The sequence below is a fragment of the Mustela putorius genome, unplaced genomic scaffold, assembly GCF_011764305.1.
Source record: "Mustela putorius furo isolate JIRA1106 unplaced genomic scaffold, ASM1176430v1.1 tig00003834_pilon_pilon_pilon, whole genome shotgun sequence".
In the NCBI taxonomy this organism is placed as follows: Eukaryota; Metazoa; Chordata; class Mammalia; order Carnivora; family Mustelidae; genus Mustela; species Mustela putorius.
Genome location: NW_025421987.1, coordinates 94,873,229 through 94,894,389, shown reverse-complemented (window position 1 = coordinate 94,894,389; position 21,161 = coordinate 94,873,229). Strand labels below are relative to the sequence as shown.

Here is a 21,161-nt window from a genome sequence, read left to right as displayed (position 1 = left end):
TTTTAAATATATGTATTCACCCAAGATTTTATTTATTTAATTAAATGTTATGTGTTTGAATGAAAGGAGAAAAATAAGGAACAGAAAAAAGAAAAGGGGGAGGAGAAGAATTTTAGAGAAAGAAAGGTGAAAGAAAGTCTAAATTTTAAGGCTAGCTCAATGCCTAAAATAGTAGGCATTGAAGAAACAATGGTTGGTTAATCAATTCAGATGTTTGTGTTGATAGATTGACACTGAAATGAAATGCCTAGCATGACTAATCCAATGTACCAGTTTACTCCCTTTTCCTCCAACATAGCACAGGTTTTTTTTCTAGGGTTTTTTTTTTTTTTTTTTAAGCAGACTGCTTGTTCTGCCTGAAATTTCCTATTCTTCCTTCTAAGTGGTGTTTAATAAATTTTTATGGAGTTATGGGATGAATATGACTTGGTAAAAGTATTTATTGTTGTTATCATTACAGCCTCTGGGTCCTAAAGGGTCAACTTTTTTGGGTACAGTTCTACTATGAATTTACTTTGTAAGTCAGAGTTAAAAAGAACAATTTCAATTAGTCTATTTTGGCTTTACTGATGAACCATAATTTATCTTAGCTAGGCTAACTCATGTAGCTGTTGCTAACGCTTGTTCAACTAGGTAATTTGTGTAATTATTTTCAACCTGATGTAATGTTTTTCTTTTTCAGCTTGTGAAACTTTGTATTGTGATGATTGATACCGGAAAGGCCTTTTGTGTTGCAAATAAACAGTTCATGAATGGGATTCGAGACCTGGCACAATATTCTAGTAATGATGCTGTAGTTGAGGTTAGTATTATTAAAATTAGTTAATATGATAAATTCAACAAAATATTAAAGAACTATGCATCCATTTACCTTATTAGTAGTTTTAGTGGTCCTTAAAATTAGGAATAGAAAAGCTGTCACCTACTGGTGTTGTATAATTCTGTTTTCTAATACAGTTAGAAGTTGATGGTTGATTTGCATTGTGAATATAAGTTTACTTCTGCTAGGTGAGCTGGATCATTTACAAGAGGACCCGAGCAGGGAGAGGAGGACTACGCTTACTAGTAGGAGCTTTTAGGGCAAGCAGAGAGCATTTAAATCTTAAGAATAGTATCTAACTATGTATGGGTTTGCACAGCAAAGCTCTTGTCAGCTAGCTGTGCTGGGTTAACTTAGGCCCCTTGCTATACTGTGTGGTGTTATGATAATTCTTCCATGCGGAATAATACCTGGTTAGGTAATGGGCATGCTTTGATGATTATTTGATTCATGGATGTCTAAATGGGCACAGTCTTGATACACTCAATTTTGCCTTTAGGCTTATATGTGCCATTATTATTTGTTAGCTTACTCCTATTGATATGGCAGTACTAATTCTTTGACTATTCTTGGGTTTTATGTTACCTACCACATGTACATTTGTCCTCTTTGCAGAGCATGCCCATGAGGCAATACCATGAAATCATCCTCAGAAGTAAATGTTACTTTGTAACAGTGTAACTAGATCTTTCTGTCAGAAATGCAGAAGTAACATTTTTGTGACCTATTTTCGTGGCTCTTAAATGACTTAGTTTTTCTTTTGGTTTCTTTCTCCATAGACAAGCTTGACCAAGTTTTCTGACAGTCTTCAAGAAATGATAAATTTTCACACAGTAAGTGTCAGTAAGTAGGTGTTACTATGACCATGTAAATATTTAGTACTTTCTTTGAATGGCGGTATTTTATAAAATTACTTGTTATAATTCAGTAACTTTGATTAACCAGCTTCTTAGTTCATGGATCTAAAATGTATGTATGTGAGTGTGTGTGTGTGTGTGTGTGTATGTATGTGTATGAGAGAGAGACATTTATTTCTCTCTTTTTTAAAGATTTATTTATTTGACAGAGACACATTGAGAGAGGGAACACAAGCAGGGGGAGTGGGAGAGGGAGAAGCAGGCTTCCCACTGAGCAGGGAGCCCAATGTGGAACTCAATCCCAGGACCCTGGGATCATGACCTGAGTCAAAGGCAGATGCTTAACAACTGAGCTACCCAGGCGCCCCTATTTCTCATTCTAATATAGTGAACTTAATATGGGTGACATATATACCCATAAAAGTTATCTTTTTTGTTTCAATTGTGCCTTTGTGAGTTAAGGAATTATTTTAAGAATGAAGAAGTAAAAGCCATTTTTCTAAATTTACTTGTTTCTTTTAAGATGCTTCAAGTATATCCCCTTTGTCTAATCAGTTGCCAGTATTAAAGACTGCTGCATTCTTCGAGCTATTTATTTATTTATTTATTTAATTTATTTATTTTTAAAGATTTTATTTATTTATTTATTTGACAGAGAGAGATCACAAGTAGGCAGAGAGGCAGGCAGAGAGAGAGAGAGAGAGGAGGAAGCAGGCTCCCCGCTGAGCAGAGAGCCCGATGCGGGACTCGATCCCAGGACCCTGAGATCATGACCTGAGCTGAAGGCAGCAGCTTAACCCACTGAGCCACTCAGGCGCCCCATCTTTGAGCTATTTATATGTGCATTTAAGATTTGAGGACTTTTATTCTAGTCATTCATGTCCTTAGTGATTTTCACACCTTAGTGTGGTGTGAAAATGTATGACATTAAAAATGTGATGTTGAAAATGTATGCAAGGGCCAGATCAGGACAAGCTTTTGTGTGCAATGCTAAGATGTTCACATTTTGTATGAAAGAACAGAGAACACTGTTCTTTTAAAAAAAAAAGATTTTATTTATTTATTTGACAGAGAACACAAGTTGGCAGAGAGTCAGGCAGAGAGAGGGGGGAAGCAGGGTCCCCACTGAGCAGAGAGCCTGACTTGGGGCTCGATCCCAGGACCCCGAGATTATGACCCGAGCCAAAGGCAGAGGCTCAACCCACTGAGCCACCCAGGCGCCCCATCTTTGAGCTATTTATATGTGCATTTAAGATTTGAGGACTTTTATTCTAGTCATTCATGAGGGCAAAAGGTGCTGATTTTTTTTTTCTGTTTAACTTTGTTAAGAACATTATTTATTTATTTTAAAAATTATGTTATTTTAGTCACCATACAGTACATCATTAGTTTTTGATGTAGTGTTCCATGATTCATTGTTTGCATATAACATCTAGTGCTCCATGCAGTATGTGCCCTCCTTCATGCCCATGACTGAGCTCACTCATCCCCCTGCCCCCCTCCCCTCTAGAACCATCAGTTTGATTACTGGAGTCCATAGTTTCTCATGGTTCGTCTCCCACTCTGATCCTCCCCCTTCATTTTTCCCTTCCTTTTCCTAATGTCCTCCATGCTATTCCTTATGTTCCACAAATAAGTGAAACCATATGATAATTATCTTTCTCTGTTTGACTTATTTCACTTAGCATAATCTTCTCTAGTTCCATCCATGTTAATGCAAATGTTGGGTATCCATCCTTTCTGATGGCTGAAGAAGATTCCATTGTATATATGGACCACATCTTCTTTATCCATTCGTCTGTTGAAGTGCGTCTCAGCTCCTTCCACAATAGAACATTTATTTTTATGATTATAACCAGTGCAATAAAGCCTGAAGTCAAAATTAAAAAAACTAAAAGATTTAAGGGCTTTTATCCCTCAAGAATGAGGGATATATACTACTTTTAGAATGTCAGGAAATTCCTTTATAAATTTTGGAAAAGTTTACTGAAAATGTAGTAGCTTTTAAGTTATGTACTTCTTTTAAAAACAATTTTTATTGAGGTATAATTGACATTATATTGATTTCATATGTACAATGATTCCATGTAACAATTCTATATTTGCATATATTGCAAAATGATTACCATAGTAAACTCCAGTTAATGTTTCACCACATATAGTTAAAAGTTTTTTTTCTTGTGATGAGAACTTTCAAGACCTACTCTCTTACCTAATTTTAAATATGTGGTGTATTATTATTATTATTTTTAAAAAGATTTTATTCATTTATTTGAGGGCAGGGGAGGAGCAGAGGGAGAGGGACAGGAAAACTCTTCACTGAGCTCAGAGCCAGATGTGAGATCACGACCTGAGCTGTAATCAAGAGTCGGCTGCTTAACTGACGAAGCCACCCAGGCACCTATGCAGTATGGTATTATTAACTATAGTCATCATGGTGTTTGTTACATTCCCACAACATACTCCTTTTATAACTAGAAATGACCCCCATTACCCCCTACCCCTGCCTCAGGCAGCCACCAGACCCGTCTGTTCTCCATAGCCTTAAACTTGTTTTTTGTTGTTATTTAAAAAATTTTATATCTGAGTGCAATCATACAGTATTTATCTTTTTCTCTCTGACTTATTTCACTTAGCATAATGGCTGAAAGGTCCATCCATTTTGTTGCAAATGGCAGAGGTTCATTATTTTTTATGGCTAAGTAGTATTGCATTGTATGTGTATCTATCTATCTATACACACATATTTATCTATGTATCTATATCTTCTTTATCTGTTCATCCATTGATGGACCTTTAGGTTGTTTTCATATCGTGGCTATTGTAAATAGTTCATGTTTTCACTTTCTTCTCCTAATAGAATTGCTGGATCATGTAGTAGTACTAATTTTAATTTTTTGAGGAGCCTCAATACTGTTTTCTATAGTGGCTGTACAAATTTGCATTGCCACCAACAGTGCATAAGGGTTCCCTTTTCTCTGTAACCTCATCAACATTTGTTATTTCTTGTCTTTTTTTGTTTTCTTGTCCTTTTGATAATGGTCTTTCTAACAGGGATGAGGTGGTGTCTCATTGCAATTTGATTTACATTTGATGATTAGTGATGTAGAACATCTTTTCATGTATCAGCCATCTGTATGTTTGTTTTTGGAAACATGTCTATTCAGACCCTCTGCCCATTTTTTAATCAGATTTTTTTTTTTTGCTATTGTATGAGTTTTTAATATTAATCCCTTATCAGATATATGATTTGCAAATATCTTCTGCTATTCAGTAAGTTGCTTTTCTCACTTTGTTGTTGGTTTCCTTTGTAGTGCAGAAACTTTTCAGTTTGATGTAGTACCATTTGTTTATTTTTATGTTTGTTGCCTTTGCTTTGGTGTCAAATCCAAAAACGTTACTGCCAAGACTTACATCAGGGAGCTTATTGCCTGTGTTTTCTTCTGGGAGTTTTATGGGTTCTGGTCATACATTCAAGTCTTTAATCTATTTTGGGTTTATTTTGTTTTATATGCTTCTTACAATTTTTTAAAGAGCTTAAAGTGTATGGCTGTTATATAATTATTTGGTGCTTCAAAGTTTATTAGCAGCTGTTTATAACAAGAATATCAACACTTAACGTTCTTTAAATTCTGCTAAGGTTTGGTTCTTAATTTGATATGCTTTTTTGGTCAACAAAGTAAGGATAAAGTTATCTGATAATATTTTAATTGTACTTCAAATTTTATCTGTATAAAAACTATCATGTACAGGGGCGCCTGGGTGGCTCAGTGGATTAAGCCGCTGCCTTCGGCTCAGGTCATGATCCCAGGGTCCTGGGATCGAGTCCCGCATCGGGCTCTCTGCTCAGCAGGGAGCCTGCTTCACTCTCTCTCTCTCTCTGGCTGCCTCTCTGTCTACTTGTGATTTCTCTCTGTCAAATAAATAAATTAAAAAAAAAAAAACTATCATGTACAAGTACTGCTTCATTTTCTGATTTTAGGTCTTTGGGGTATATATCCAGGTATGGAATTACTGGTTCATATGGTACTTCTATACTACTTCCTTCTGGAGGAGCCACTAAATTGTTTTTCACAGAACCTGTACCATTTCACATTCCCACCAGCAATGTATGAATATTCCAGTTTTTCACATTCTTGTCAACATTTACTATTTTCCATTCTTTTGATCATAGCTATCCTAGTAGGTATGAAGTATTGTCTCACTGAGTTTTGATTTGCATTCCTCTAATGCTTAATATAGTTGAGCATGTTTTCATGTGCCTATTGGCCATTTGTAGATCTTCCGTCATCCTTACCATTCAACTCCTTTGACCATTTTAAAATTGGAATTTTTAAAATTGAATTTTTTGTATATTTTGGATATTAAACACTTATCAGATAAGTGATATATCAATATTTTCTCCCATTCTGTAAGTTGTCTTTTCACTTTCTTGATAATGTCCTTTGCACAAAAGTTAATTTTGATGAAATTCAATTTATCTATTTTTTCTTATGTTGCTTTGCTTTTGGGGTCATATCCAAAAATCCATCACCAAATCCCAGATGATGAAGATTTATTCCTTCAGTGTCTTCTAAGAGTTTTATGGTTTTAGCTCTAATGTTTTGACCAATTTGTTTCTTTTCTTTTCTTTTTTTTTTTTTTTGGTAAAGATTTTATTTATTTATTTGATGGACAGAAATCACAAGTAGGCAGAGAGGCAGGCAGGGGTGGGGGGGCGGGAAGCAGGCTCTCTGCTGATCAGAGAGCCCCATGCAGGGCTCTATCCCAGGACCCTGGGATCATGACCTGAGCTGAAGGCAGAGGCTTTAATTCACTGAGCCACCCAGGCGCCCCTGACCAATTTGTTTCTTTTGTTTCTTATTAGTTCTCTTTTTGCTTTCTGTTGGATTTAGATGTCAAAATATAGTATGTTTGATTTCTTTTTAAATCAAGTAATTGCTTGTGTTTAAACTTCAAACTATTACATTAAACTTTACATTTACGTTAAACTTCAAACTATAGTGAGAATTAATTTTGGGGGGATAAAAGCTGTTGATTTGAAATTAACCTGAAAGGTTAAATGTTGGGGCACCTGGGTGGCTCAGTGGGTTAAAGCCTCTGCCTTTGGCTCAGGTCATGATCCCAGGGTCCTGGGATGGAGCCCTGCATTGGGGTCTGCTCAGCAGGGAGCCTGTTTCCCTTACCCCCTCTCTCTCTGCTTGCCTCTCTGCCTACTTGTGTTCTCTGTCAAATAAATAAAAAATCTTAAAAAAAGAGAAAAAGTTAAGGTGATGCCACCTAAAGATTAGTAAATATGGGAGCAGTTGTTGCCCCTGATGCTGGAGAAACAAAAGGGAAAGTGGTGTTTCCCAGAACCCCTCAGTACTGCACTATTGAGAATACGGCCATTGTTACCTGGCCAGGAAGCCAGAAGCTTGCCTTCTTGGGACTTCTTCCAGAGTCAAGGAGCCTGTAGTCCCCTTGAAACTGCCTAGGTTGGTCAGCAGTGCTGCTGGTAGTTGGTGTGGCTCACAGTTGCTCACTGATGGCGGTGTCAAACAGAAGCAGAAAAAAACTGGCCTCCTCTATGTCTTGCCTCTTAATCTAACATTGGCTTCCATTGGCAGCACCTAACCTCTTCATATGCGAGAAGGCCTAGGAAATACACTTTGCAGACTTCTAGTACCTGGCAGTATAGAGGAGGAGTCCATGGAAGGGTGATACAATGGTGAAGACCAACAATTAACCGTCATACCAAACATAAAGGCTATAATTTGAAAATAGTTTTGGTGGGGATGAGCATTTCTGAGTCTTTTCCAGACAAATCTAGTTTTCACCTTCACAGGACATAACAGGATGAATCTAGAGGTTGGTGGCAGGGTCGTAGCAAGGTGGGGAAATAGCCGTTTTCCAGTCTTTGCTTTAATAATAAAAACCAGTTGCACTGAGGAAAAAAATTATTTTTGGCAGGCAAATTATTGTGCAGCTTAATGATTTTTATCCTTAAAACTTCTTATATGATTTTTCTTTTTTCTGTATTCTCCATATCTAGTATATTAGCAAAATACACCCCAATCCATCTAGCAGTAGCACCTCCAAGTCTAAACTACTACCACCTCTTGTTTAGGATTATAGCCTCCCAACTTGTGTTTCTTCTTCTTTTCTTGTCTTTCTACAATGAGTTCTTCTTCTTCTTCTTTTTTTTAATTTTATTTATTTAAGATTTTATTTATTCATTTGACAGAAAGAGATCACAAGTAGGCAGAGCAGCAGGCAGAGAGAGAAGGGGAGAAGCAGGCTCCTTGCTGAACAGAGAGTCAGGCGAGGGGCTCAATCCCAGGACCCTGAGATCATGACCTGAGCCAAAGGCAGAGGCTTAACCCACTGAGCCACTCAGGTGCCCCTCTACAATGAGTTCTGTATACAGCAGCCAGGAAAAGATTTAAAAAAATTTTATATTCACTATGTTATATATTATATTTTTGTTTTTATTTTCTATTTTTATTTTGTTATATTTATTTTTGAAAGAGCGTGAGTGAGTATGGTGGGGGACAGAGGGAGAGAGAGCTCTTAAGCAGGCTCCACATTCAGCATGGAGCCCGATGTGAGGGTCGACCCTGAGATCATGACCCAGCCAAAATCAAGCCGACTGAGCCACTCAGGCACGCTGTCAGGAAGAACTATAAAAATATAAATTAACAGGGGCGCCTGGGTGGTTCGGTGGGTTAAAGCCTCTGCCTTGGACTCGGGTCGTGATCTCAGGGTTCTGAGATCTAGCCCCGTATCGGGCTCTCTGCTTGTTGGAGAGCCTGCTTCCCCCACCCCCCCCGCCCCCCCGCCTGCCTCTCTGCCTGCTTGTGATTTCTTTCTCTGTGTGTCAGGTAAATAAAGGGAATCTTTAAAAAAAAAAAAAAAAAAATATATATATATATATATATGTATATGTATGTATATATATAAATTAACAGCATTCCACTGTTCTAGATTCCCATCACACTCAAAGTAAAATCCATTATAACCATGGTCTACCAAGTCCTATGACCAGCCTTTTGCTGATAACTCCCTGATCTCATCTCAACTCTGTGCTTGGCTGAAGCTACTTGGACTCTCTTTAACATCAAAGTAGCTCTCCTCTTAGGCCCTTTGCACTTGCTATCTATTCTGTGCGGAATGTTCTTTCTTCATATCTATCTGTGGCTGTTTTCGTTATAATATTCCTTCTCTTCCTAACACCTTTTTTAGGTCACAACCTCTCAGAGAAACCTTCTTGACCATGTTATGGTCACTTTTATGTTATTTTACTGTTTTTTATACATATACGCACATACCTGAGTGTGCACACCAGACACACACAATGATGTACAGATATGTGGCCTTGTTCTTAAGTGTATGTATGTGCCTAATTTATTGTCTGTTCTAAGTTCCATGACTGTAGACACTTTGTTATATTAATCTCTGCTACTACTACCTAGAAGATTCATAGTAGAAAGTAGTTACTCACAACAGAGTTAAGGAGACCGAGGTTATGAAGTTATTAAAATTCTTAAGTGTTTTTTAATAGTCATTAAATGAGTATAAATTTTTAAAATCAGTGACAGCACACACTGGGTAGATAATTAAAAGTGATGTTTAAAAATTTTTCTTTTATTATTTCTGGCACTTGAAAAACTTCAGTATCTCTGTTTTGACTGTAAAATTTATGTTGCTTTAAAATTAATTAGCAAATGGGACACCTGGATGGCTGGTTAAATTTCTACCTTTAGCTCAGGTCCTGATCTCATAGTCCTGGGATCAAGCTCTGCAGGGAGTCTGCTTCTCCCTCCTTCTCTGCCTCTCCCCACTGTTTGTGTTCTCTCTCTCTCTCTCTCCCTTTCTGAAATAAATAGAATCTTAAAAAAAAATAATTTGCAAACCAACAGATTACTTTCTGTCTGCCTATCTGCTCAGAGGTCTTAAGGCTGTAGGTTGGTGAGCTTGTGTGTGTTTGTGTATGTACTGTATATGTATATATAGAAAGCTCTGAAAGTACACTGAGGTGTCAAATAATTTTCTAATTTTATCTGCATATTTTTTTATAACATCTCAGAAATTTTCCCACTGATAGATAAAAGTATGAAATTGTAAGACCTTGGTTTAATTTAATATTCTTTCCTTTTATAGTTGCTATGCTGTCTGTTTTACCTGGCCTTTTGGTTTCTTGTTAACAAGTACTTCTAATTTTTCCCAGGAGAAGTGACTTGTGTGTACTTGAATCAGAGTTCTTATATATGAGGCAAAGATTCTTCCTCAATCATAATACTACATACTTCACCTTAACTCGAATATAGACAGGGATGACATACTTCTTGTTTACTATAATATCCCTCGTACTTGCATAATTCTTTTTTTAAAAAAGATTTTATTTATTTATTTATTTGACAGAGAGAGAGAGAGAGAGAGAGATCACAAGTAGGCAGAGAGGCAGGCAGAGAGAGAGGGGGAAGCAGGCTCCACCCTGAGTGGAAAGCCCGATGTGGGGCTCAATCCCAGGACCCTGGGACCATGACCTGAGCCAAAGGCAGAGGCTTTAACCCACTGAGCCATTCAGATGGCCTACGTGCATAATTCTTATCCTGGGGAGATCATTTAATTTTTCTGAGCTTTATGCTCTTCCTCTGTAAAATGAATGGGCTTTACTAGATGACTTTTAGTTATAAATATTACAAAGATTACAAAGCATTATTTATTATAAGATTTAAATATGATCTCAGAGCCATTTGTTAATATGTGGGAAAAGCCTTGCTACATAAAATGCTTTATTTTAGTAGCATTCTCTACAATGAATTTTAATTACATAGCATTACAGGGTGAAGAAGGCTTTATAGGATATGACAAAACTGCCTTCTAAAATGTAATAAATGCTGGAATCTGCTCACAGTCTATAGCAGACTTTGTAACACTTAGGTTTTGGTGTATCAATTTGTGTCAGGATAAAAAGCTGGATATTTTACAGATGTCATTTATGAATAACTTTATGTGTTTAAATAAATGTTTGAAATAATAGAGCCATTTGTGTTTTTAGCCAAGTAAGATTAAATATAGATTGGGCTGGGCACCTGGGTGGCTCAGTGGGTTAAGCCGCTGCCTTTGGCTCAGGTCATGATCTCAGGGTCCTGGGATCGAGGCCGGAATCAGGCTGTCTGCTCAGCAGGGAGCCTGCTTCCCTCTCTCTCTGCCTGCCTCTCTGTCTACTTGTGATCTCTCTCTGTCAAATAAATAAATAAAATCTTTAAAAAAAAAACATAGATTGGGCTTAGATCATTTGGTTGTTTAAAAAAATTATTTGGATTTTTTTGTGGTTTCTGTAAAAGTGGATGTTATTGTTCCTTTTTCCTTACAGAATCAGAATTCCCTAGGGTTCCATTTTAACTCATGTCTTTAGAAGATGCAACTCTTGACTTTTCCAGAGCAGGTCATATGTGCTACATTCTATTATGTATTGGAGCTGACTTGAATTCTGACTTGTTTTTCTGGAAATTAGAGATTTCTATAACTTTACTGATGACTCTCTTGGATTCTAATTTGCTATTGGTGTAAGGAATTTGAATATTTATTTGATTATTACCTTTGCTGAATGAAGCTTTAAGGTTGAATTGCTATATAAATTCTATAAAATGTGTAATTCTTTGCTTAGTTTTTTGGTAAGTTTGAGTTTCCATATTATAGCTGTCTACTCATTCACTCAATAGATGGTTTCATGCAAGTGTCATGTCCTGTCTGGGAGTTGGTGAAAAATGTTTAGATTTTTAAAATGGAATTATGTTAAAGTAATTAATAAATATTTAATAAATAAAAAATTCTTTTTAATAGAATTATGTTAAAATAAAACACATAGTATTAGGGACAATATTACACATTGAGTTTGTATAACACTTATAAATATTTAATATATATATATTTTTAAAGATTTTATTCATTAGAGAGAGAGAGAGCGAGTGTACCCTTGCACAAGCAGGGGGAGGGACAGAGGAAGAGGGAGAAGTGGACTCCTGGCTAAGCAGAGAGCTTGGTGTTGGATTTGATCCCAGGACCCTGGGATCATGACCTGAGCAGAGGGCAGACGCTTAGCTGCTTAACTGATTGAGTACCCTAAGCGGCCCCCAATAATAGTTTGTTTACCAAACAGACACAGGCTGTGTTTTCCACCCAGGCACCCTAAAAAATATTTTAATGAGAATCTTGAGCTAGCTTCCATGAACATAACTTTTTAACAAAAATAGGTCTTGTGCATGAAATAGTTTCAGGCAATTCCTGATTAAGATTTTGAAATTGATGATCTTTTCAAATTCTTGGTCATTGTCACTGATGAGAATGTTGTCTGCATAAGTAGGCATATTTGTGAAAGGCAGGTGAGTGTTCATTTCCCTTTGCTCCTGATTGACAGGAATTTATTTATTGCCCCTTCCTCCTGATTGATAGGACCTTTTTTATCCCATAATTAGAATTTAAGTAATTTTTTATCTCTAAGTTGTCCTTTAAAGGAGTAATCATTCATTAAGTTGAGGTTCTCCCCCCCCTTTCATTGACATATGTAATGCTTGAATTTTCTTGGCTAAACTGAATAGATTTTGAATAAAGTAATGATGAACCTTTTTCGGAGGTATATACAGAAGTTGGTTTACCTACTTTTTCTTCCTTTAATCCTTAATTAACTTTGAATAATTCTCTTTGTGGATGTAGATTATAACACTGACTCCTCAGTGATTCATTCTCAGCCTCTTCCTTCCAACACTCTGAATCCACACAGTTTGTTAGTGTATGTTAATTGTCAAAAATATCAAGGATTGCTTGAAAGAAGTTAATCAGTTTGCAGAATTTTACTTAAGCCATATTTTAAAGTCAATAATTAGCATTAGCCAAATCTGTAAGTTGAGATTTATTCTTCCTAAACTTTTTGAATTCACTTATTTATTTATTATTATTATTATTTTTAAAGATTTTAGTTATTTATTTGACAGAGAGAGATCACAAGTAGACCTAGAGGCAGGCAGAGAGAGAGGTAGAGGGAAGCAAGCTCCCTGCTGAGCAAAGAGCCCGATGCGGGACTCGATCCCAGGACCTGAGCCGAAGGCAGCGGCTTAACCCACTGAGCCACCCAGGCACCCTTGAATTCACTTTTAACTTATAAACTGAGGTATAGTTCCTCCTTTGGACAGCCAATATGTTTTGTTTGAAACAGCAGAGAGTGATATTCTCATATCCCTTCTTTTTTTTTTTTTTTTTTTAAAGATTTTATTTATTTATTTGACAGGCCGAGATCATGAGTAGGCAGAGAGGCAGTCAAAGAGGCAGGAGGAAGCAGGCTCCCTGCTGAGCAGAGAGCCTGATGGGGGCTGGATCCAAGGATTCTGGGATCATGACCTGAGCTGAAGGCAGAGGCTTTAACCCACTGAGCCACCCAGGCGCCCCTCTCATATCCTTTCTTTACCAAAAAGCTAAAAATGGATAAACCAAAGGTTTTGAATATTTTGTTTAGATTCATACATTATTTTGATAACATTTAGCTTGGAATTTATATCTGCACACAAACTTTTACTTTATGAAAAGATGTTTTGTGAAATTATGTCTTACTAGATCTTCAGAGTTTTCCAAATGAATTTTTAGCAGAAATTTACCTCTTGTTGTCATTGTGACAGCAGTATCAGTATGGAATATTATAATGTCTCCATAATATAATCTTTTTTTGTTTTAGAGTTTTCTTCTGGCATTTTGAGTATTTCATCCCTAGGAGTTTGTTTTGGTACTTTGCAAAAACAATCAATGGCTTTGCAAGAAAATCTTCTATGCAGACATTTCAACCATTGCTGTTAACTTCAGCATAGTTCTTAACATGTAGAATCATCACTCAACAATAAACACTTCTGAAAAAGTTTTCTTCTGGATTAGTGATTGTTGTGTTTATTTAGCATGCTGTCAAGTGCATCTGTTCTGTTACTCAAATGTGGTACCTTTTTAATTTCCTTTGCCTATTTGGAAATTATGAAGTTTTGACATTGTCCTTGCAAGCTAATATATTGTGCAATTTTGCAATTGTATGAGGCATTCTGGCTCTAGCTCTTACTTGGGTAGTCTTGTAACTAACTGCTTTTTTTTTTTCTTTGTAACTGGTTTCTTAATCTGATATTGTTGTGACTGGTCTCATAAAAGAACTTTGTCTCTTATTTTGTGTTTGCAGAACTTTAGAGTACAAATCTTTCTGTATGAAATGGATGTTTTGTGTTGAAGTCCTGTATGGTTTGCTTCTACCATGATTCATTTAATGTCTTTGCTAAATGACTTTATCAAAGAAGATAATTTGGGCCATTGTGTTTGTATTCTGAATGTGATCACTTTCCAGCACTATTTATTGAAAAGTTTGTCCATCATGGTGGGAAAACAATGAGTAAAAAATCTCCTTAAGTATGAAAATGAAACAATATATGTCTTAAGGTTCAGAAATTGATATGTATATATGTATTTTTCTGCATTCTTAAAATGTTTTAAAATTATGTTGAAAGATAAAATGAACATTTAATAAATAAAATAGAAAATAATAATTCATTTTAGTAAATGCAATAAATGTTACTCTTATGTAAGATCAGAAAATCAAATTTTCAAAGTGTTTTAGATCTGTAAATGCCTACAATCCCATTTAAATGTTTATGTGCATCTGTTTATTTCAATTTTTTATTTAAATTCGAGTTAGTTAACATATAGTGTAATATTAGTTTCAGGGGTGGAATTTAGTGATTCATCACTTATGTGTAACCCTCAGTGCTTATCACAACAGATTATGTGCATTTAATTTCACTTCAAAAATAAATGTTTTTTAATAATTAAAAAGAAAACAATGAAATTTCATCAAGAGTCAGAGTTTGGCTAATTAATATCAAAAGCCAATAATAAATATCAAGAAGTAATAGTCCAAAAAATAATCGATTGTATTCTAATAGGAATACCTCATATAAATGATGATGATAAGGAAACAGCCATACAAAGCTTATAAGTAGGAGAAATATGAAAAATAAGAGCACATTAATAGCAAAAATTTATGAAGAGGCAAAGAAAGATGAAATATTTTAACAGTGAGCACAAAGCCAAGAAGTGATGACAAACAAATTGTGACTAAAATAATTTTGGATGATTCAAATGGTAACACCAGGGGGAAAGTTACATAATTTTGTTTAAGTAATAATTACTGTATTTAAATACTTTACAGAGCAAGTCAGACAAATAAAATATAATTTTAGCAAAGATGTAATTTTAGCAGTTGGTAATTTTTGAATGGTTGTACCAAATAGAACACCCTACTGTGTGGCTCCATTGGTTAAGTGTCTGACTCTTGATTTCAGTTCAGGTCATGATCTCACAGTTGTGAGATTAGGCCTGGCATTGGGCTCTATGCTGAGCATGGAGCCTGTTTTTAAGATTCTCTGCCTCCCTCTCCCTCTTTTAAAAAAACAAGAACAAAACCCAAAACCCTTATAAACACTAATATCTTATGTAAGACTATTGACATCTTACTTATTTCTGGCTGTTTAAACACCCCAACATTTGGTGACCTAAAACAACTATTGTCATGTGTTTGGGTAGGGGTTGGAGGGGACAGCTTGTCTGTACATCAGTTGGTTTTGGTTGAGTGGCTTGTGTGGGTGGCTGGAGGATCGAGCATGTCTGGTGTCTCATCTGGGGTGGCTAGAATGGCTGGGACTGGCCTGGCTTCTCCTGCCCTTTGGAGTCTTTCATTCTTTAGGGCTTTTCTCTTACAATGTGGGTCTGTCTCCAGCACGGTAGTCAGACTTCTTAATGTGATAGCTGGTTTTTCTTAAGGCCTAGGCCTGGAAATGACACAAAATCATTTCTGCTACATTCTTTTGGTCAAAGCAAGACACAAGGGTACCCCAGATTCATTGTAAAGGGAAATTAACTCTACTTTTTGGTGGGAGAATACCATGTACATGGAGGGATGAGAAGACTTCTTGGTGTTCATCTATATATACAGTCCATTGTATCTTTTGATACACCAGTAGGGTGTGCCATGACCCAAGTGTTTGGAACCTTTAGAAAAAATTTTTCCCCATCCCTAAAACTCTCAAACAGGGAGTCTACTTGAGACTCTCCCTCTCCCTCTGCCCTTCCCCTCTGCTTGCTCATGATCTCTCTCAAATAAATAAATAAAATCTTAAAAACATAAAAACATTCAGTGAGTCCATAGCCATAGTCCTATACTCTTCAATAGATTTTGGAAAGGACAGGATGATTATGTCCTGTAGAATTATAGAAGAAAGCGCTGTGGTAGTTGAGTAATATTTAAATGGAAGACAAAGACTATAAACTACAAAATTTATACTTCGAACCAGTGGGACCTAAATGGTAAGAATTGGGAACTTTTCAGTGCCAACTATGAATGTGTAACATGTCTTCAGCTAACTTTCCTAGAGTACTGTTTGCCATGTATAAAGTGCATCTCAGCTTTCATCCTTTCCTGAAAGCAGATGAGATAGTGTTGCTTTTAACCAGGTCTAAGCATGAATGGGGAGTAAACCTGAGTGTAAGCTGTTAGTTTTAAAGACTGATTGAGAGGGTGAGTGGTGGGAGGCTAAGGGAGAGGGAGAGAGAGAATCGTTAAGCAGACTCTCCACGTGGAGCCCAACGTGGGGCTCGATCCCACAATATTGAGATTATGATCTGAGCTTGAAAATTGAGAGTCTGCCACTTAACCAACTGAGCCACCCAGGCACCCAAAGCCATTGGTGTTAAACAGCCATATGTTATCTTTGTATTCAGGTCAGATCCTTTTATAATTAGCAGTAGGTCAAATGATTCATTGTTGATTATTTGCTACATATATATATGTCACTAGAAATAATACTGTTCATGTCCAGAAATAGAATTGAACCTTAGCTTTCGTGTTGGTAGCTACCCTCACCCACCAAATGTCTGACTGTGGCTTTATTATACCCTTCCAGGTTTTGTGGTATAAAACAGAAGACAAGACCTGAGATGTACTCAATTCTGTGGATAAAACCATTTTTTGGGTCTAAAACCTAGGTAAAGTTTTTGGGTGGTCACCAAGCACCTTGAATAAGGTCTGGATCAGAATCCTTAACTAGTGAAGATAGTAGAACACAACACAAGGAAAATGGGGAAATCAGATAAAGGGAGAAAGCTTAGGAAAGAGTTCTACAAACTTCATTTGGTACCTGGCTTCCAGGAACATTGACAAGGCTGTTTTTATTTCAGCCTCTGATTCTTTCAAGTTTTGTCCAGCTTCTTATTTTTAGCATATGAAAAGTAAGGTTGTGAATTCTGCCTCAGGCAGAGTATAGATTAGTGATTTAGGAAATGGAACTAATTGCAGGCCACTCTGTGGAGCAGTTCCGCACAAGAAGAGCAGTAGTTAGCTGGTAGGTTGGCCCAGTGGCATGCAGTTGGCAAGTAGGAGACAACTCTTTACTCAGTTGCTTTTGCATTAACAACATAGTTTTCACTGTAGTGGAGGTGTTGAAAATATGTTGTCTAGATAATTGGCAGTTTCCTAAAATACTTCTTAATCCTCTTCAAGTGTATATAAAATTTGGTTGAGGTAATGCTCTGTCTTGGAGAATGTAGATGGTAATGCTTTTATAGTTTTAAAACAGTGACAGTGCTACACAGGAAAACATTGTGTTTTTTTCTCCCTGGAATATATGGATTTTTTAAAGAAGTGCTACTGAGTAATTATATAACCAGCATATGAAATCATATAATTTCGTGTTGACATATATAAACCTCCGTGTAAATGGTTACCTGAGTGAGCATAGTAACAGTTACACCGCAAAAGTTTTCCTATGCCACTTTAGAATTCTGTTTGCCGTCTCCTTATTTCTAGACATTCATTGATCTGCTTTCTATCGTTATTGGTTAGTTTGGCTTTTCTAAATGGAATTAGTGTAATTATTTTGAAACACAGTAGTTTTATGGTTGTCAAATTTTTTTTATTGCTTAATACTATTACACTATATGGATATATCATAATTTATTTATCCATTGACCTGTTGATGCATGTATTAGTTACCTATTACTATACAGTGGATTACCCACAAAATTTAGTGGCTTAAAACAATAAACACTTACTATCATGGTTTCTGGGCCAGGAATTTTTTTTTTTTTTTTTAAAGATTTTTTATTTATTTATTTGACAGAGAGAGATCACAAGTAGGCAGAGAGGCAGGCAGAGAGAGAGAGGAGGAAGCAGGCTCCCCGCTGAGCAGAGAGCCTGATGTGGGACTCGATCTCAGGACCCTGAGATCATGACCCGAGCCAAAGGCAGTGGCTTAACCCACTGAGCCACCCAGGCGCCCCTGGGCCAGGAATTTTTAAAGAGCTGGGTTGCTCTGGCTCAGAGTCTTCTGTAAGATTGCTGTTAAGGTGTTGGTTGGGCCACAGTCAGTTGAAAGCTTTACTGGAGCTGGAGGATCTACTTCCAAGACAGGGCCATGTACATGGCTGTTGGATCCAAGCCTCAGTTCCTCCCAAGGATCCTTCTCCCTGGGCAGGAATTCTTGAATGTCCTTACTACATGGAATGCAATTACTACCTAAACAAGTGATCCAAGAGCAAGGGCAAAGAGAAAGCTGCATTACTCTTCATGACTTAGTCTTCTGTTAGAAGTCACACATTGTCACTTCCTCCAGATTACCATTTGTTAGAAGTATGGTACCATAACCAGCCTTTTCTCAAGGTGAGAAGTATCAGACTCCACTTTTGAAGAGAGCAGTGTTAAAGAATTTGTGGACATATTTTAAAGCTACCACAATGAATATTTGAGTTGTTTCTGGGTTTTGGCTATAAAAAATAAAGCTGCCTATAAAAAATTATGTAAAAGTTTACATAGGTATATGCATTTATTTCTTTTGTGTAAATAGGAGTAGAATGGCTAATTCATAAGGTAGGATTATGTTTAACTTTTTACAAAACTATTTGTATAGTGAAGACTACAAAACATTGCTAAGAAAAATTAAGGGAAGAGCAAAGAACTTATTTTATTATTGTTTATAATAATGTTAATATTCTTTCTTTGTTAAATTAAAAAAAATTTTAACTTCTTCAAAGAAATTAAAGAAAACCTCACAAAATTTGGAAATTGTTTTCTGAAGTTGACTATGTATTTTACAGCAGCCATGTCTGAGAGTTCTGGTTGTTTCACACAATCAGAACAGTTGGTATCGTCATTCTTTTTAAATTAATCATTGTTTTAATTTGCATTTTCTTAATAACTAATGATGCCGAGCATCTTTTTTTGGTGTGTTTATTTTCCATTAGTGTATCTTCTTTGGTGAAATGTCAGATCTTTTGCACATTAAAAATTTCTGGAGTTTTAAAATCTTACTATTATTTAGTTGAAAGAATTCTTTCTGTATTCCAGATACTTTTTTTTTTTTAAGGATTTTATTTATTTGCCAGAGAGAGAGAGTACACACAAGCAGGCAGAGAGTCAAGTAGAGGCAGCGAGAGAAGCAGGCTCCCTGCCGAGCAAGGAGCCCGATGTGGGACTCGATCCCAGGACCCTGGGATCATGACCTGAGCCGAAGGCAGCCGCCCAACCAACTGAGCCACCCAGGCGTCCCTCCAGATACGTTTTTTTGTCAGATAAATGTTTTGCAGATATTTTCTCTCAGGCTTTTACTTTTTTACTTTTATAACCATATCTTTTGAAGAGCAGTAGTTTTTAATTTTGATTGTCAATTTATTGATTGTCTTTTTTTTATATATAGTTTTCTTTTTGTGTCCTACCAAGAAATGTTTACCGATTTATTCTGTTTAGATTTGTGATCCATTCTGAGTTAAATTTTCTGTATGCTTGCATGGTAAGGGTCAAGGTTTATTTTTTTCAGCATATGACTCTTTAGTTTGTTCTAACACCACTTGCTCAAAAAATTATCTTTCCCATATTGGCACCTTTTGGAAGGCAGCTGTTCTTGCCAGTGTACCACCAGTGCCACATTTTTGGTACCTTTTGTCTAAAAAAAAAGTGTGTGTCATTTTGGGGCTCTATTTAGTTTCACTGATCTTTTTGCTTATCTTTATTCTAATAGGATAATAGCCTAATTACTGTAGCTTTCATAGTAAGCCTTGAAGTCACGTAGTGTAGCTATTCCAGCTTTGTTCCTTTTTATTTTTTATTTTTTTGGAAATTGGCTTGCTATTCTAGGTCTTTTATGTTCTCACATAAATTTTAGAATCAGAGTTTCAGCTTCTTCAGAAAATCTTACTGGGATTTTGAGTGGTGTTGCATTGAATGTATAGATCAGTTTGGTAAAACTTGACATCATACTAGTATTGAGTCTTCCAGTCCATGAACACAATTTGTCTCTCCATTTATTTAAGTTTTCTTTAATTTTCTTCGTAATGTTTTGTAGTCTTCACTGTACAAGTCTTATATATCTTTTGTCAGATAAATGCCCAAGTATTTCCTATTTTTTGATGCTACTGTAAATATATTTTTTAAAGATTTTATTTATTTATTTGACAGACAGAGATCATGGTAGATAGAGAGAGGGGAAGGAAAGCAGGCTCCCTGCTGAGCTGAGCGCCGATGCTGGGCTGGATCCCAGGACCCTGGGATCATGACCTGAGCCAAAGGTGGAGGCTTTAACCCACTGGGTCACCCAGGTGCCCCTACTATAAATATTTTTTAAAGTTTGGTTTCTAATTAGTTGTTGCTGGTATATAGAAATTGATTTATGTATATTGACTTTGTTCCTGTGGCCCTGCTAAATACACTTACTGGTTCTAGTAGACTTTTTTGTAAATTCCATATTATCTGTATTGCCAATTGTATCACCTGTGGATAAAGATAGGTTTATATTCTTCCTTTCTAATATTTCCCCTTTTTTCCATTTTTCTTGCTTACTTGCATTGCTAGGATTTCTAGTACGATGTTGAATAGAAGTGATGAGAGCAGACATTCTTTCCTTGTTCTTGATCATTGCCATTAAGAAGCCTTTCACCACTAAATATGTTAGTGGTAGGTTTTTCATATGTGCCTTTTATTAATTTGAGGAAGTCCCCTTCTATTCCTGGATTCTTGAGAATTTTTGTCAGGAATGGATGTTGTATTTGGTTAAATGCTTTTTGTATCTGTTGGGATAGTCCTGTAGTTTTTGTTTTAGTTTGTTAACATGGCAAATTATAGTCATTGTCTTTAAGTGTTAAATCAATCTCGCAATTCCAAAATAAATCCCAATTAGTTATGATATGTTGTCCCTTTTATATGTTGTTATTATGTATTAGTTACATATTAAGAATTTTTGCATCTGTATTCATGAGGGATATTGACGGTTCCCTTATTTCCATATGCTTACCAACACTTGTTCTTATCTTTTTGATATTAGCCATTCTGACTTGTGTGAGGTGATAGCTCATTATGATTTTGATTTGCATTTCCCTGATGATGAGTGATGTTGAGAATCTTTCTATGTGCTTGTTGGCCATCTGTGTAT

The 21,161-nt window shown here is 36.3% G+C and overlaps 1 protein-coding gene across 2 annotated transcripts in view; it reads left to right on the top strand.

The window, feature by feature from the left end:
- ACAP2 (ArfGAP with coiled-coil, ankyrin repeat and PH domains 2) overlaps positions 1–21,161 on the top strand; it is a 146,624-nt gene that overhangs the window by 59,748 nt on the left and 65,715 nt on the right. For both annotated transcript variants that reach the window (XM_004745300.3, XM_013052619.2), the window contains exons 3-4: positions 683–802; positions 1,600–1,653. In XM_004745300.3, the coding sequence (XP_004745357.1) occupies positions 683–802; positions 1,600–1,653 (174 nt within the window). The remainder of the gene's footprint in view (positions 1–682; positions 803–1,599; positions 1,654–21,161) is intronic.